Source organism: Mobula birostris, chromosome 18, assembly GCF_030028105.1.
Source record: "Mobula birostris isolate sMobBir1 chromosome 18, sMobBir1.hap1, whole genome shotgun sequence".
NCBI lineage: Eukaryota > Metazoa > Chordata > Chondrichthyes > Myliobatiformes > Myliobatidae > Mobula > Mobula birostris.
In genome coordinates, this window is record NC_092387.1 from 59,522,875 (window position 1) to 59,539,755 (window position 16,881).

The following is a 16,881-nucleotide window of genomic DNA, read 5'->3' on the forward strand; positions in this document are numbered from 1 at the left end:
TGGCCATGTTATTAGGTACAGCTGTATGCCCACACAGTAATGCAAATATCTAATTAGCCAATCATGTGGCAGCAATTCGGTTTATAAAAGCATGCAGGCATGGTCAAGAGGTTCAGTTGTTGTTCAGACCAAACACCAAGATGGGGAAGAAATGTGATCTAAGTGACTTTGACTGTGAAATGATTGTTGGAGAATAAAGAGCTACTAGAGAGAGCAGGGGAAGGCTAGATGGGTGGTTTGTGTATCTCAGAAACCGCTGATCTCCTGGGATTTTCATGCACAATAGTGTCTAGAGTTTACAGGAAATGGTGCAAAAAACAAAACAAAAATTCAGTGAGCAGCAGCGCTGTGGGCAAATAAATGCCTTGTTAATGAGAGGTCAGAGGAGAATGGCCAGACTGGTTCAAGCTGACAGGAAGGTGACAGTAAGTCAAATAACCTCACATTACACGAGTGGTGTGCAGAAGAGCATCTCTGAATGCACAACATGTCGAACTTTGAAGTGGATTGTCTACAGCAGCAGAGGCCACAGACTTACTTGTAAAAGTCTATCAAGTGTAAATGCATAATTTTGAAAAGAAGTTTGACATCACCAGGGAAGATAAAGTAAATTAGGATTTATCATAAACAGGAGAGATTCTGCAGATGCTCGAAATCCAAAGCACCACACACAACCTGATGAGTTGCTTCAGCATTTTGCGTGTGCTGATTAGGTTTTTTCATCTGCCCTAATGTCTTGCACAAGAGACACAAACATTTCAATAGTGGGAGATTGAAGGAAGGTGCTTCTACAGTTTAGAGGAAATGGATTGGAAGGGGAAAAGGGCTGAAACCCTCTGGTGCATTATTAGCGTGCAAACCGTATCCTTTGTTTTGATTCACCTGTTTAAAAGTTCTGATCCGCCAAACACGTAACGCTGTAGGAACCCAGCAGGTCAGGCAGCATCCGTGAAGGGAAATAGACAGGTCAACATTTCAGGTTGAGACAGCGGGGTGACGATTGGTATAAAGAGGTGAGGGAAAAGGGTGGAGCAAGAGCTGGTTAATGATAGGTGAGCAAGGATGGTAGGCAAGTGGGGGAGGGATGGTCAAGACACCAAAGGAGTCTGGGAGGTGATGGGTGGAGACAACCAAGGGCAGCAGATGATGGAATCTGACAGGAGAGGAAGGTGGAGCATAGAACCAAGGGAAGTGAGATGGGCAGCAGATGGAAACTTTATTGTGGGCATTGACTGCCCACTTCTCCCTATAAATGCTGCGTGTTCCACTGAGTTCCTCCAGCGTTTTTGTGTGCCTCTCCAGATTCCAACATCTGCCGTCTCCTATGTCTTCATACCACCACACACAGCTATTACAATCTCTTCATACAAGACTGTACAACGTATTTCACTGTGAGGAATGCTAGCATGCACCTCAGCACTTGAAGTGACGGAATTGTCCAGCAATACCTGACCCATGCATCTCATACACAGAAAACCAGCCCCTTTAGAAATGTCCCTCGAGGACAGGCTGGACAGTGTGCAGAGATTAACTGGAATAAGCAGCAGAATACAGAATTGTTATAAAAAGCATTCACAGAAGGCAATTTACAGACTTTCAGAGATGGCACAGAGAGTTTTGCAGATCTGATAGCCTAAGATATATTTCAGTGTTAAAGCCTGAAAAATGGTGACGCAGTCAGCATACCTACATTGAAGTTTGAGCCTGCCATGCATGTTCTATAGCACAGAGGACAGTGGGCATTAATCTGATGCTGCCCTGGCTAATGGGAATACAGCAGGCAGGCACAGATACTATAGTATGGAGAATGAACAAAGCTGTTGTTGCTCATGCAAACCTCTTATTTCAGGACCTTGGACAAGGAACAACTATCTACCTCACAGTGTAGCACGGGTTCCCAACCTTTTTATGCCATGGACCAATACCATTAAGCAAGGGGTCCATGGACTTCAGGCTGAGAACTCCTGCTGTAGAAAGACATTTCTTGTAGTGAGCTGTACTTATGAAATGAAACATAAGAAATACAGCGACCATTGGGCACAGCAAATTCCCACAAACAGTGACAATCTGACAGAAGGATCTAAAGGTCCAGTTTATAGTTACCATAAAGTGCTCATGCAAGTGGTAACATTATGCTTGCCTTCATTGGTCAGGCCACTGAGTCTGAAAGTCAGGAAGTCACATTGCAACTTTAATTAGACCATATTGCTCAATTCTGGTTGTCCCGTTACAGAAAAGATGTTTATGCTTTGGAGAGGGTGCAGGCTTGAAACTTTGACTGTTTATTCATTTCTATAGACGCTGCCTGACCTGCTGAGTTTCTCCAGCGTTTTGTGTGGTTTGCTTTGGATCTCCAGAATCTGCAGTCTTTCTCATGTTTATTACTAGGATGTTGCCTGGATTGGAGAGCATGAACTATAAGAAGAGGTGGAACAATCTTGAGTTCTTTTCTCTGAACAGAGACCAAAGGGAGATATACAACATAGAACACTGCAGCATAGTACAGGCCCTTCGGCCCACAATGTTGTGTCAGTCTTAACTTACTCTACGGTCAATCTAACCCTTCCCTCCTACATAAGCCTCCATTTTTCTGTCATCCAAGTGCCTATCTAAGAGTTATTGAATGTCCCCAATGTATCTGCCTCTACCACCACCCCGGCAGCATGTTCCGTGCACTTATCAAACTCTGTGTAAAAAACCTACCTCTGATGTCTACCCCTATACTTCCCTCCAATCTCCTTAAAACTATGTCCCCTCGTATTAGCCATTTCCACCCTGGGAAAAAAATCTCCTGCTATCTATTCGAACTGTGCCTTTTATCATCTTGTACACCTCTCATCCTCCTCCCCTCCAAAGAGAAAAGCCCTTACTTGTTCAGCCTATCCTCATAAGACACGCTCCCGAATCCAGGCAGAATGAAGTGGTAATGCCATGCTTGCCTTCTTTAGCCAGGGTCTTTAGTTCCTGTCTAAATTTTTGTACTCAAGGTGTGTGACATAGGTTTGAAGTTGGAACTTCCACCTAGCTGGGGGTGACGTATTCCAGTAACCTGGCCGGTCAGAAAACAAGCACAAATTACTTGGTTGTTGTAAAGATGCTGCTTGTGGGAGCTTTCTGTGCTGGTGTAGACAACCACATTTCTTACACTAAAACACTGACTACAGTTCAAGAACACTTACTCAGCTATGTAGACTTGGAGAGGTGCATTGGACAGCTGATTCATAATCCTGGAACCAGGCTTCACTCCCGACCTCCAGTACACCAGTTCTGTGTTCTGTGTTCTTCTCCCTGTGATCACTTGAGTTTAGACCATAAGACACAGGAGCATAAGTAGGCCATTTGGCCCATCGATTCTGCTCCACCGTTTGATCATGTGCATTTTATTCTCCTTTCCATTCTTCTGCCTTCTCCCTGTAATCCTTGACACCCTTACTAATCAACCTTGCTTTAAATATACCCAATGACTTTGTCTCCACAGCTGTCTGTGGCAATGACTTCCACATATTCACCACGCTGTAGCTGAAGAAATTCTTCCTCATCTCCGTTCTAATGGGACATCCTTCTATTCTGAGGCTGTGCCCTTTGGTCCTAGACTCCCCATTATGGGAAACATCCTCTTACGCGTTCACTCTATCTAGGCCTTTTAATATTGATAGGTTTCAATGACGTCCCCTCTCATTCTAATGAGCTCCAAGCATAGTTTCTCCTGGTTCCTCCAGTTTCCTCCTGCATCGCCAAGACGTATGGGTCAGTAGGTTAGCTGGCCACTGTAAATTGCTCCGAGTATATAGTTGAGCAGTGGAATCGGGTGGGGGAGTTGACGAGACTGTGGGGAGATTAAGTTGTCAGGAGAAACTGGTGTGAGACAGGGTAAACACGAGGAATTCTGCAGATGCTGGAAATTCAAGCAACACACATCAAAGTTGCTGGTGAACGCAGCAGGCCAGGCAGCATCCCTAGGAAGAGGTACAGTCGACGTTTCGGGCCGAGACCCTTTGTCAGGACTGTCGAAGGGTCTCGGCCTGAAACGTCGACTGTACCTCTTCCTAGAGATGCTCTGAGACAGGGTATCCCTTTTGCCAATCAACTTTCCAGCTATTAGCTCCATCCCTCCCCCTCCTGTCTTCTCCTATCATTTCAGATCTCCTCCTCCCCCTCCCACTTTCAAATCTCTTACTATCTTTCTTTCAGTTAGTCCTGACGAAGGGTCCCGGCCCGAAATATCGACTGTACCTCTTCCTAGAGATGCTGCCTGGCCTGCTGCGCTCACCAGCGTTTTTTGTGTGTGTTGCTTGAAATTCCAGCATCTGCAGATTTCCTCGTGTCTGAGACAGGGTTTGCTCTGTGACATTGGACTCAGTGGGTCAACCTTCTATATCTAAAGGAAATAACGTGGGGAACATCCTTGCAGAAAGGAGAAACATTGCATATGAATGCAAACTTTCATTTCCTTAAAGGTTACTCAGCTCACTTAACACCTCAGATTTGGTGGAATAACCTGAATGCTTGGATTCAGAACATAGAACAGAACAGTACCACACAGAACAAGACCGTCAGCCTATGATGTCCTACCAGTGTTGTGTTAGATCAATCTGACCCTTCACTTCTACATAACTCATCATTTTTCTTTCATCCATGTGCCGGTCCAAGTGTTTCTTAAATATCTGTAACGTATCCGCCTCTACCAGCACTCTGGCAGCACGTTCCATACACGCGCTGTTCTCTGTGTTTTAAAAAAAACCTACCTCTGACACTCTGACATCCCCCCTACACCTCCAATCACCTTAAAATCATACCTCCTCGTATTAGCCATTGACGCCCTGGGAAAAGGTCCCTGGCTCTCCGTTAGATCTATGCCTCATATCATCTTAAACACCTCAGTCTAGTCTCCAGCCTGCTCCAAAGAGAAAAGCCCTATCTCACTCAACCTATCCTTGCAAGGCATGCTGTCTAACCCTGGTTAAAAAAATCTCCTCTGCACCCTCTCTAAAGCTTCCACATCCTTCCTATAATGAGGCGACCAGAACTGAACACCATACCCACAGTGATAGTCTAACCAGAGGTTTATAGAACTGCAACATTACCTTCTGACTCTTCAACTCAATCCCCAGAGAAGCACCAAAGGACGGTCTTTTAAATTCATGGCATTGCCGTGAATAATGCAACAGGAAGAATGCGCTAAATAAAATAATTCAACCCAATTTTCTCAAGGAAATATTTAAGATTCATAGCATTCACCAGCGGCAGGAGGCTTGGTTTAACTGTGGTCTCCAGTCCCTGTATTTTGTGACCGTTGAAAGACAAGGCTGATCCAGTGTTCAGCGGGACTGTCGTGGGAGGTTAGGTAGTGTGTGCATTATGGAAAAGCTGAATGTGAAATCTGTTCACACGGAGCATCCTGAGCATCCCAGCCTGTCTTGCATATCCTCCTCGGCTCCCTAAAGAGTTGCCTCAGGCTAAGATGAGGCTTGTCCTTAGAACGGCAGTGTTAGCACCATACGCACTTCTGACTGGAGGCGATTAGAGGGGAACTGTGGCCAGGAAAGCTTTTAAGTGTCTGTGAAACCCAGGAAGACAATTATGTTCTGTTTGTATGTCAGGTTCGATTGCGATCTCCAGAGTGCTGCGATTGCAGGTACAGAGTGCTCAGTGGTTTGTGCTTTGAAACAAGGAGCAAGTGGTCCTCACAAAACACGTCTCACCCGCCAACCGCGCGCTGCTCTGGGATATGATGGGAACGTTGCCAAAGTGATGCCAGGAAGCGGCCGCTGTTTAGGATCACCGTGGCTGGGTGCCTGATGTCTTCCCTCAGTTGCGACTATAAACACCGGAGGGAGGAATCAGCTGGTGATTCATGCTGTTCCTGCTTGAGCTGGGACGCTTTCCTCTCGTAAGGACAGCAAATATCGGAAACTTTCAACAGATCAGACAGCTTCTGCAGAAAGCATTAATGTTCAGATGGAAGGAACAATTTGGGATCCTGGCATGATCGACAGGGCAATTAACCAACCACACTCAAGGCCCTTTCGCCTGACACATCGATTCTATTTCTTGTTCCTCAGATGAGGCCAGGCCTGCTGAGTGTTCCTAGCATTTCTGAATTTTATATTAGGCTTCAAGCATCTGCAGTTCTTTTCTAGTTTTCATTTTGTAATGATACACAGTCCACTTCAAGATCTGAGGTTCCCTACTCACCAAAACCCCACAATAACATCAAGAACATAAGAGATTTTGCAGGTGCTGGAAATCTTAAGCAACACACACACAATGCTTGAGGAACCCAGCAGCTCAGGCAGTGTATCTACTTACTCAAGGCCTGTTATGCCACTGGCTTTAGGGCAACAATGAAGGTCCCCCATCTCTGGCAGTGTTCAGGACTTCCTTCATCGTGCCAGTAGCTTCCTCTCAGTTTTCACTACTGTCAGTCAAGCAAGTCCCGGGTGGAGACTCAGGAATACTGTCGCACACAGATGTAGAAGGATTCTTCATTGCAATTTCCGTGACAATTTTGTTTGACCAGTCAGGGTTGTTAGCCCTGAGCTGAACCCCCGAACCTGGAGGACTGGTGGACCACTCTTAGTCTGGCCTCTACCCTTTGACCTGTTTGGCTTGGGTGACCCTACCAAGAGCCGAAGCATAAAGCCCTGACTCCAGCCGACATACTGTAGCTCTCTGGGTGGTTGAGGCACACAAGCCTCCGAACCAAGAAAGGTTGTGGACCTCTTGGAGGAAACTCTGGCAGCATCTGTGGAGGGAAATAAACAGCTGATGTCTCGTGCCGAGACCCTTCACCAGGAGGGAAAGTTTGAATGTGTTCGGTCTTTATTTCCTGAAGCATAGGAAAATGAGGGGAGATTTAATAGAGGTATACAAAATTATGACAGTTATACATAGGTATCATATTTCACGTTCTTTTGAGAGTATACTGAAGCACCCTGCAGCTATTGAAGTACTTTTCAGAAGTACTTCACAAAGAGACACAAAGGTTGGTGGTGTTGTAGATAGTATAGAGGATTGTCAAAGATTGCAGGGAGACATCGATAGGATGCAGAATTGGGCTGAGAAGTGGCAGATGGAGTTCAACCCGGAGAAGTGTGAGGTGGTACACTTTGGAAGGACAAACTCCAAGGCAGAGTACAAAGTAAAAGGCAGGATACTTGGTAGTGTGGAGGAGCAGAGGGATCTGGGGGTACATGTCCACAGATCTCTGAAAGTTGCCTCACAGGTAGATAGGGTAGTTAAGAAAGCTTATAGGGTGTTAGCTTTCATAAGTTGAGGGACAGAGTTTAAGAGTCACGATGTAATGATGCAGCTCTGTAAAACTCTGGTTAGGCCACACTTGGAGTACTGTGTCCATTTCTGGTCGCCTCACTATAGGAAGGATGTGGAAGCATTGGAAAGGGTACAGAGGAGATTTACCAGGATGCTGCCTGGTTTAGAGAGTATGGATTATGATCAGAGATTAAGGGAGCTAGGGCTTTACTCTTTGGAGAGAAGGAGGATGACAGGAGACATGATAGAGGTATACAAGATATTAAGAGGAATAGATAGAGTGGATAGCCAACGCCTCTTCCCCAGGGCACCACTGCTCAATACAAGAGGACATGGCTTTAAGGTAAGGGGTGGGAAGTTCAAGGGGGATATTAGAGGAGGGTTTTTTACTCAGAGAGTGGTTGGTGCGTGGAATGCACTGCCTGAGTCAGTGGTGGAGGCAGATACACTCGTGAAGTTTAAGAGACTACTAGACAGGTATATGGAGGAATTTAAGGTGGGGGGTTATATGGGAGGCAGGGTTTGAGGGTCGGCCCAACATTGTGGGCCGAGGGGCCTGTAATGTGCTGTACTATTCTATGTTCTATGTTGTAAGTCCAGTCTCTGTTGTAACTTAGGCAACTTGCACACAGCATCATCCCACAAAAGGCAACATGGCAAATGGATGATCAGTACCTACATGGGACAGCACAATGGGGAGGAATCTCCTGCTCCTTGTAACGATACAAGGGATGTGTCTCCCATCCACCTGAGGCAGTCTGGCACTTTCTCAGTGATCCCCTGAGATATGACTGGATTATCTGGAGTGAGATTGGAACCGACAGCCTTCTGGCTCGAGCACTACCCTACAGTGCTAGCTTGGACCTCTGTGTGTGGAGCTTGATGCTGATGTGAAGGCTTTCTTTGTTAACCCTTTCTTTCTTGTAGATGAATCCAATTTGTTTTCTGCTTTTAATTGTTGTCCTGAAATTATTAGGTACTCCCTCATTTTTACATTTCCCAAGGCAAAGAATCCTTGATGAATGGATGCAAGAAAATGAATCTCAAATAATACTATACATGGTGACATATATATACTTTGATAATAAATTTACTTTGAACTTTGCTGAGCTCAATTACACTCAGTGGCTGCTTTATTAGCTGCGGTGTGATCTTCTGCTACTGTTGCCCACCCACTTGAACGTTTGACGTTGTGCATTCAGAGATGTTTCTCTGCACACCACTGTTGTAAGTGTTGTGCATGAAAATCCCAGGAGGTCAGCAGTTTTGGAGATACTCAAACCACCCCATCTGGCGCCAATGACCATTCCACCATCAAAGTCACTTGGAACACATTTCTTCCCCCTTCTGATGTTTGGTTTGAACAACAACTGAACCTCTTGGCCATGTCTACGTGCTTTAACTCAAAGAACCATGCATTACAACAGTGGTGTGCAGAAGAGCATCCCTGAATACACACGTTGAACCTTGAAGTGGATGGGCAACAGCAGAAGATCATGAACATACACTCACTGGCCACTTTATTACATACAGGAAGTACCGAGTAGAGTGGCCACAGAGTGCAGGTCAGAATGTGTTCAATCCTGATTCCTCACTCATTCTACAGCAGTTCACAGGGCCCATGAGAAATATAATGTCCTGATAAAGGTACAGAAATAAGCTTTTCAGTGTGAATTATCCGAGACGAAAGAGAGGGGGTGCTCACTATTACTTCCCTGAATGTTACATTCACTTCGAAGTTCAAAGTTCATTTATTATCAATGTATACTGCGTACAACCTTGAGAATCGTCTTCTTACACGCAGCCACAAATCAAAAGAAACACGATAGTATCCAAGATTTTAAAAAAACACACAGCAAAGACCGTCAGACACCCAATGTGCGGAAAAAGAACAAACTTTCCATCAATAAAAAAGTAAACAAAAAGCATTCAGAATATTAACCGAAGAGTGCCGGAAAGTGAGTCCGCAGCCGCAGAGCCAGCTCAGTGCTGCGGCGAGTGACGGGTTGCTGCAGACCTCAGAGTAGCGCTGAAATGAGTAAACCTCGCAGGATAGTGAGCTGAACGCCGGTTTGTCCTTTGCCCCTGGCCTCTGTGCTTTGATCCAATCACGGAAATAGTAAAAATCAAAGTAAACAAAAGCACACAGAACCTGGACTGTCCACAGCTGTGGAGCCCGTTCAGCGCTGAGGTGAGTGAAGCCTGTACAGTCGCCCGATGGCTGCAGGGCAGCAGTTGCCCCCGAACCTGGCAGTGTGGGGCCCAAGGCTCCTGCACCTCCCACCCAAAGCCAGTAGCGAGGAGCCCAGTCAAACGCAGGTCATCTGTGCTCAGCCTCAATGATTTTAACTTTGCTCAACACTTTATTCAGGGCAGAGTAATGGAGCCGACCATGGGTTTGTCTTCCGCCATTAGGCCCCGATGCAGTGCAGCATCCGCCCCCAGCAACGGCCACCCTGGCTGTAACTGCACTCTCAAGAGTCCGGTTCACAGAATCCCTCAGGAGATCACAAAAATGCCAGATCGTTTAGTCAGTTCAAAAGAACATTGTATAGACTGCGGACTGCGGCAATCAGAAGAACTACGTGTACCAGAGTATCGAGTAGTTTTGTGACCTGTCTGCAAAACGTTGCTTCTCTTACTAACTCTTCCTTCACTTGGTCCTGACGAAGGGTCTCGGCCTGAAACGTCGACTGTACCTCTTCCTAGAGATGCTGCCTGGCCTGCTGTGTTCACCAGCAACTTTGATGTGTGTTGCAAAACGTTCCTGTTGGTCGCCAGTGCCATCTTGCTGGGCTTCTTGTTTCACTGAATGCTGGGCTGATTCCTGCACTTCTGCATATTGCGGTTGTTTGCATATTTATATGTATACAAAGAGGCACAAATTGTCTCTTGCTATTTGACTGTAATCTCAGCCTAAGGCTGGCTCGATAGGACACAAGTAAATGAAATACTTCCCCCCGGAATTGGGCACTGCTTTTATCTCTGGCCTTCAAATTATCCATCTATCATTCTTACTTCTAGTTTCCAAATGCCAACATACTCCCTCTAACCTTACCTTTTCTTCTCCCTGTTCTACATGGTGTTGGATTCGAGCCTTACTGAGTTACTATCATAGAACACTACAGCACTGAAACAGGCCCTTCGACCCATCTAGTCAATGCTAGACTATTAATCTGCCTAGACCCATTGACCAGCAAGTGAGCCATAGCCCTCCATACTCCTTCTATGTATGCACTTACCCAAATTTTTTTAAATGTTGAAGCCGAGCATGTTTCCACCATTTCCCTGGCAGATCATTCCACACTCGCACCATCCTCCTGCTCATGTTCCCCTTAAACATTTCACCTTTCATCCTTAACCCATGACCTCTAGTTCTAGTCTCACTCAGCCTCAGTGGAAAAAAGCCTGCTTGCGTTTACCGTATCTATACTACTCACAATTTTGTAAACCCCTATCAAATCTCCGCTCATTCTCCTGCACTCCAGGGAATAAAGTTCTAATCTATTCAACTTCTCCCTATAACTCAGGTTCTCCAGTCCTGGCAACATCCTTGTAAATTTTCTCTGTACTTTTTCAATCTTATTTACATCTTTCCTGTAGGTAGGTGATCAGAACCATACACAATACTCCAAATTAGGCCTCACCCACATCTTATACAACTTCAACATAACATCCCAACTTCTGAAACCTTCTCATACTTTCCCCAAAACCTCAAAGCTTTCCTGCCCACACCTCCCCACCCCCTCAGTTAAGGACACTCAAATATTGAGCTTACTGAGGGAAAACCATATACTGATGCTCAGGTTAGACCATAACACACAGGAGCAGAATTAGGCCATTCAGCTCCTCGAGTCTGCTCGGTCATCTGATCATGGCTGATTTATTGTCCTCTCACCCTATCCTCCTGTCTTTGAAGCTTTGAGTAACCAAGAGCCTAAAGAAATTCCACTTCATCTCTGTTCTGAAGGGAGATGCTTCTATTCTGAGGCTCTCCCTCTATTGGACTCTCCTGCTATTGGAAACATCCTCTCCACCTCCACTCTATCTGGGCCTTTCAGTATTTGATAGGCTCCAATGAGATCCTCCCGTGTTCTTCCAAACTCCATTGAGTGCAGGTCCAGAGCCATCAAATGCTACTTATATGTTCACCCTTTCATACCCAGAATCATTCTCATAAACCTCCTCTGGACCCTATCTAATGACACCACATCCTTGCTTAAATATGAGACCCAAAGCTGCTCACATTACTCTTAAGTGTGAGCTTATAAAACCCCAGCATTGCGTCCTTGCTGTTACATTCTCGTGCATTCAAAATGAATGCTAACATTACATTTGTCGGTGTATCGCATTGCACTATCGGTGATGCCCCTCAGGATGACATCAGCACATTCCAACATGTTTCAGCCAATGACGTACCTTGAAAATGTTGCCAGTGGTGTGATTTAGGGGACGCATTAGTAGCCCACGCAGGATGGTTTAGTGTCAGTGAGTTGTGGATCAGATGTTGGGATTGATGTTGAGTGATCCTAATCGTGAGAGGCAGGAGCTGAAAGAACAGTTTACCACAATAGACTCGATGAAGGTGATCCCCAGCTCTGTTAAAGTGAGAGCTGCTCAATGTGTTTCACTTGTCACATCTTATTTTTCAGAAGCAGCCACAAGCGACGACATGAACAATTACATCAGCCAGTATTACAGTGAACCAAGCAGCGGTGAGTCGAGTGAATCAGCCCCTCCCTGCAGCCCTCACCAACAACAGCATCACAAAACTGTCCACGTAAAGACACAAAACCCTTCTCTGCCTGTGAGTGGGAAAGGAATTGTCAACATTTCAGGTTTGAAACCCCACATCAATAATGTTTCCTTCCATAAAGTGCGTTGATGGGGCCGAGGTGCTTTTGAACAATCTGCTAGATTCCCCAAGAACAATCCCTTATCAATAAAGATTTTAATTTGTTGACCCTACATCTCCCTACTCACTCGCTGGATCAGTGGTCCGTTAGTCTTGCGAGACCATGGATCTGCACCTGGAAAGTCTTCACTCTCCAGGGCGCAGGCCTGGGCAAGGTTGTATGGAAGACCAGCAGTTGCCCATGCCACAAGTCTCCCCTCTCCACGACACTGATGTTGTCCAAGGGAAGGGCACTTGGACCTATACAGCTTGGCACCGGCGTCGTCGCAGAGCAATGTGTGGTTAAGTGCCTTGCTCAAGGACACAACACGTTGCCTTGGCTGGGGCTCGAACTCACGACCTTCAGATCGCTAGTCCAATGCCTTAACCACTTGGCCACGTGCCACACATGGGTCCAAAACTCAGAATCAGATTTATTACCACTGGCATATGTCGTACAATGTGTTTTGCGCCAGTGGTACAGAGCAATACAGCAAATGTACTTTAAATTAGCTCATCCACTTCAAGGTTCGATGTGTTGTGCATTCAGAGACGCTCTTCTGCACACCACTGTTGTAACGCGTGGTTATTTGAGTTACTGCTGCTTGAACCAGTTTCCTCTGAACTCTTTCATTAACGAGGCGCTTTCACCCACAGAACAGCCACTCGTTGGACATTTTTACTAATTTTACACGCCATTCTCTGTAAACTAGAGACTGTTGTGTGTGAAAACCCCAGGAGATCAGCAGTTTCTGAGACACTCAAGCCACCCTGTCTGGCACCAACAGTCATTCCACGGTCAAAGTCCCATAGGTCACATTTCTTCCCCCATTCTGATACCTGGTCTGAAGAACAACTCAGTTTCTTAACCGTATCTGCATACGTTTATGCTTTGAATTGCTGACACGTGATTGGCTGATTAGATATTTGCATTAACAAGCAGGTGTACATGTGTACCTATTATCGTGGCCACTGACTATATATTGTATAATGTGTTGTCTGCAACAGCAGTCAGTGCAAAATACATACTAGGTAAATGTAAAATAAATTACAGTAAAAATATATATTTAACAATTAAATAAGTAGTGCAAAACGAGAGAAAAATTAGTGAGATGGTGCTACACAGAACATAGAAATTTACAACACACTACAGGCCCTTCGGCCCACAATGTTGTGCCAACCATGTAACCTACTCCAGAAACTGCCCAGGATTTCCCTAGCACATAGCCCTTTATTTTTCTAAGCTCCATGTACCTATCTAAGAGGCTCTTAAAAGACCCTGTTGTATTCGCTTCCACCGCTGCTGGCCGTGCATTCCACGCACCCACCACTCTCTGTGTGAAAAACATACCCCGATATCTCCCTTGTACCTATGTCCAAGCACCTTAAAACTTTGCCCCCTCGTGTTAGCCGTTTCAGCCCTGGGAAAAAGCCTCTGACTATCCACATGATCGATGCCTCTCATCATCTTATACACCTCTATCGGGTCATGTCTCATCCTTATGTCACCTATAATGCCATATAATGACAGGCATTGACAGTGGTGGAGGTGTATACAATCTGGTTTCCAAGGAGAAAAGGCCAAGTTCACTCAGCCTATTCGTATGTCGTCCATTCCGAAATCTGATGGTGGAGGGGAAGAAGTTGTAACTGTGGCTGTTGGTTCTGTAATTGAACAAATCTGCGACAACAAGATAGAACACACTGAGATTCTATTTTGTGACGATAAACCTGTTTATCTTCCTCAGAGCCGGCGGTCCCAGAGAGCGGATCCCACGTCATTACCACTGCTGCTATCGATGTCCACCTCCCCAGCACGCTTCACAACGCCTCGTCCGATTTCCTGAGCGCCGAGGTGCCGGCCCAGCTCAGTTCCGTGAGTGACACCTTGGGGAGCGCCTCCAGATCCGCAGAGAGTGGCGCCGCACCGGCCGAGAGCGCCCTGGGCTCTTCCACGGACTGCAGCACGCCCAGGGAGAGCTCCTCTGAAAGCTACCCGCTCAAAAGGCACAAAGACAATGAGGAGCCCACGGCGCTGAGCGAGCCAAGCAGAGCAGTGCAGCAACTGCTCTCTACCTTATCGGAGGACAGCTGCCTCGCGCAGAAAGGACTGGACCCCGTCAACCTTAAGCCACCAAGTCCGCCTGTGTCCCCTGATGCCAGCCCAGAGATGGGACACAGAGTTAACCTCTGCAACAAAAGAAACCAAGACCATCTCCATGTCTACCCAACAAAGCAGGTTATCCCAATCCAAGGCAATGATCTGGCGCTGGATGAAAAGTACAGGTTCCTGGAACCTACAGAGCCGACAGCAAACAGGCTGCCAGAGTCATAGTTCTTACCCTGCCCGGAGCAGCTTTCTGTTTACCTGGACTTATTCTTGTCATAAGCCAAGGATCAGCCGTGGGGAATTCACCCGTGACCTCAAACGGGAAAGGTCACGGCCGTCCAGGTCCCACATCTGGATGAGGAGGAGAACGTCTTGCCATCAGCACTTACTCAAGTACCGAGTCAGTGCAGTGTTATGATGAGCCCATGACTTTTTTTTTAATTAAGGACGTACATTTTTTGTTAACTTGTAATATATCACCAAGTGTTGAACATCATTGGAAGAGCTTTCTGGGAGGAAATCCACAATGGTTAGCGAGGGCGATTTTTTTTTTAAACAGACACAGTGGCCTACCATATCAATGAATGTATCTCCAGTGAGATAGGTCCAGGTACGTCTGTGGGCTCCATGTGCCTGTCCAACCCACATCTCCTGATGGCAACCCAAGCCTAACAGCTGCTGCAGGCGATACTCAGCGACGAGCTTCTGCAACGCCCTTACCTGTGACTTCAAAGGGACGGGTGGTGGGGGGGAGGATTTAACCCATAACACCCCCAAACCATAATTAGTACAGGAAGTCTCACACAAGTTGTGAACATTACTACACCAGATTCCAACAGTTTAAGCCTATGGTCAGAGGGAGAGTTAGATGGTTGACAATAGAACTGGACGTCAGTCAGAAAGGAAAGGGGAGATTTTGCCAATCAGTATTCTGGGCTTTGCAGACTGTTCTCATTTGTAACCTTCAATCAGTCATTCTTAAACGGTATTGGGTTACGCAAAAGCAGGTGATGTGACGGGGGCGGGGGTTTCCGAAAACAACTGCTGTCTTTAAAAATGATACTGCAGACAAAAGATAATATCAAATAAATTACTTACAGGCTTTAAGTAATTTTTATAAATCCAATTGTAAACATAGAAGGTGACAGCATAGTACAGGCCCTTTGGCCCACAATGTTGTGCCGACATTTTAACCTACTCAATCTAGCCCTTTCCTCCCACATTTCCCTATCATCCATGTGCCTATCTAAAAGTATCTTAAATGCCCCTAATGTATCTGCCACTACCACCGCCTCTGGCGGTGTGTTCCACGCACCCACCACTCTCCACGTAAAGAACTTAGCTGACATTCCCCTTGTACTTTTATCCAGTCAACCTAAAATCGTGCCCTTCGTATTTCGGCCCTGGGAGAAAGCAGGGGAACAGGGCTGAGAGGGAAAATAAATCAGCCACAAACAGAACAGACTCAATGGGCCAAAAGGCCTAATTCTGCTCCTTTGTCTTATGGTCTTACAGTTTTAAATGGTTTCTGGCTGTCCACTCAATCTATGTCTCTTACCATTTTATACACCTCTATCAAGTCACTTCTCGTCCTCCTACACGCCAAAGAGAAAGGCCTAGCTCACCCAACCTTTCACCATAAGACATGCTCTCTGATTCAGGCAGCATCCTGGTACTTCAGAGTACTTTGACTGCCCTTGACATGAAATAGAAATCACGAGAGAATTTTAGGCAGTTTGGAACATTTTTTATGAATTAGATGCATCACCACACATTCATCAGATACTGGCTCACAATGGTTTTACCCCTCTGTTAACAGAATTACCAGGATGGATTCAGCAGATGGGAGAGAATGTACTGGTATTATTAACACACGAGATTCTGCAGATGCTGGAAATCCAGAGTAACACACACAAAATGCTGGAGGAGCTCGGCAGGTCAGGCAGCATCTACGGAGAGGAATAAAGAGCCGACGTTTTGGGCTGAAACCCTTCATCAGTATTATTAACGTTTGTTACTGAACAGAATCCAGTATGGCCTTGCAGAACTTTCTTTATTCATATAGAAATCTGCTTTTCAGTTGGACGGCCTCCCTCTAGCCCTTGTCAAGCTCGCTTGCCTAAGCTGTTAAATTCTCACCATTTGGCTATTAAGTCATGGACCAGTAAGTGTTGCTCTCTCACAAAGATCTGCCTCACCCTGCCCTCATTTACTGCCCTGTCTAATGATGCAATTCCAATAACAATGAACTTGACAAATGAAATCAGCTAGTAACCTTGGAATAGTGATCAAAGTTCAAAATAAATTTATTATCGAAGTATGTCAGCAAGTACTACCCTGAGAATCAATGAAAATCTTCACACAAACAACCAATGTGCAGGAAAAGACAAACTGTGGTTAAGGTGCTGGACAAGTAACCGGACAAGTCACCTGGTGGTTCAGAGACGTTAACTACCACAGCAGCAGTGGAATTTAAATGTAGTTAAATAAACCTAGAATTTAAAAGATAATATTAGTAATAATGTCCATTGTCATCACTTTTCTGCCTCATAATATTCCTTTTGGAAAGAGATGGTGAAGTGATTAATTCCCGGTTCAATTCCAG

At 45.7% G+C, this 16,881-nt stretch overlaps 1 protein-coding gene across 1 annotated transcript in view; it reads left to right on the top strand.

Moving 5' to 3' along the window:
- tmem266 (transmembrane protein 266) overlaps window positions 1-14,501 on the top strand; it is a 148,970-nt gene extending 134,469 nt beyond the window's left edge. Inside the window, exons 9-10 of the mRNA XM_072282074.1 lie at window positions 11,925-11,987; window positions 13,915-14,501. Of these exons, the coding sequence (XP_072138175.1) occupies window positions 11,925-11,987; window positions 13,915-14,501 (650 nt within the window). The remainder of the gene's footprint in view (window positions 1-11,924; window positions 11,988-13,914) is intronic.
- The last annotated feature ends 2,380 nt before the right edge of the window (window positions 14,502-16,881 follow it).